At 38.6% G+C, this 1,648-nt stretch overlaps 1 protein-coding gene across 2 annotated transcripts in view; it reads right to left on the bottom strand.

Annotated features, from left to right (window-relative positions):
- The window catches only part of LOC132173946 (glutamate dehydrogenase 2-like), a 15,107-nt gene continuing 13,459 nt past the window's right edge, over positions 1 to 1,648 (bottom strand). Inside the window, exons 5-9 of one of the 2 annotated variants that reach the window (XM_059585637.1) lie at positions 1,398 to 1,514; positions 1,055 to 1,305; positions 564 to 639; positions 385 to 471; positions 1 to 256 (exon numbers count right to left, since the gene is read on the bottom strand). In XM_059585637.1, the coding sequence (XP_059441620.1) occupies positions 71 to 256; positions 385 to 471; positions 564 to 639; positions 1,055 to 1,305; positions 1,398 to 1,514 (717 nt within the window). In that variant the 3' untranslated portion in view covers positions 1 to 70. The remainder of the gene's footprint in view (positions 257 to 384; positions 472 to 563; positions 640 to 1,054; positions 1,306 to 1,397; positions 1,515 to 1,648) is intronic. The other variant, XM_059585638.1, reaches the window with a different exon arrangement.

Genomic DNA, 1,648 nt, shown 5'->3' with positions numbered 1-1,648 from the left:
TAACTTTTTCTTGGATGATAACCTGTGAATGCATCTGATGTGCAAAGAACGGCAGGAATAAGAGATTGGCTCATGCTCCCCAACCCCTCAAGAGGGTAGCACGTGCAACCCGGTTGACGCCCAAACTGAAGGCACCCATTCGCAGGTTGCAGTCATGAAGTTTACACATTGCCTTGATTTCATGGAAAGCCTTTGTCATGTACTTCTTCAGCTCAAAGTTCACTTCCTCTTCTTCCCACATGAATCCTTGAATGTTCTGCAGCAGAGAGAGTGATTAAACTCCAATAAATATCAGCTTAATATGAGTACGTACATACCAAAACATCATAATGGAATGATAATTGTGCATTGGAGGGAAGGTAGTTTTCTAGCAGTTGCAGTCACCTGTACCCATTCAAAGTAGCTCACAGTCACACCACCAGAGTTTGCATATATGTCAGGGAGTATAACAACTCCTTTCTTAGATAAGATCTGCAGAGGAGATAAATTTTTCATATAATGTTTGAGCTTAGTAAATTATACCTCCCTTGCCAATTAGGAAGAAACACTATCTGCATTATTACCTCATCTGCTTCTGGATCAGTGGGATGGTTTGCACCTTCTACTATGAATTTTGCCTTAATGTCAGTAGCATTTTCCCTTCAAATGAGAAATACAAGTAACCCTGATTGACTTAGCTTGTATTTATTCAAAATAAGCAATATAGAGGCAATACAAAAATGGAAAATGATAAAATGTTTTGATTCTTCATGTCCATTAACAAGTTGCAGTGCACCGAAACGGAAATTGATAAACATATGATCAACAAGTTCTTTCAGGGATAGATCTATAAAGCAAAAGATAGAGGGCTCGATTGCTATTCTTTTAGAACTGCAAAAACATTAACAAACAACTCAACACTTAAAACACTTACAATTACTTTCACCTTTATATCACATCACAACTAAAAAATAAAAAGCATCATTTAAAAGGCATTACCAAACGAGGCCAGACTCAACGTTGGTCCACAGTCTAACAGTAATACAATTATTTGGCAGCAAAGCAGACTACATACTTGTTGAGAACTCCACCCAAGGCGCATGGGACGAGAACATCACATTCATGAACAAGCAAGTCATTTGGGTCCATAAAATCTGCGCCTTGGAAATCCTTGAGAGTTCCAGTGATCTCTCTGTGTTTCAGCAGAGCTGGGATATCAATTCCATTTGGGTTTTTAACTGCACCTGTGATGTCACTAACAGCAACGAGCTTGCCTCCCTTCTCATGAATAAATTTTGCCGCCCAGGAGCCCACATTACCAAAACCCTGAAAGTATTATTGAAGAAAAATTACTAAAAAGTATATTTACATGGATTTTTTTCGGATGAAATCCATGTTACTTGTGATGTTGGTGCTACCTGTAGAGCAAACTTTGTATCAGTAATTGACTTCCCATACTCTGCAAGTAAAGCCTCTGTTGCAAAAACCACTCCAAGTCCTGTTGCAGCCTCCCTTCCCAATGAACCCCCAAGATCCTAAAATGGCAAAAAAGACAAAAAAAAAAAAAAAAACACACTTTTCAGTTCCATACGCCCTTAATAAGAATTAGCCACAATTTTTACATCTCTTTCTCTCTCTCTCTCTCTTACGAACAATAGGTTTTCCTGTC

This window comes from Corylus avellana, chromosome ca3 (assembly GCF_901000735.1).
Source record: "Corylus avellana chromosome ca3, CavTom2PMs-1.0".
Lineage (NCBI taxonomy): Eukaryota > Viridiplantae > Streptophyta > Magnoliopsida > Fagales > Betulaceae > Corylus > Corylus avellana.
Note: the sequence above shows the minus strand (reverse complement) of the source record. Positions and strands in the feature narration are given on the sequence as shown.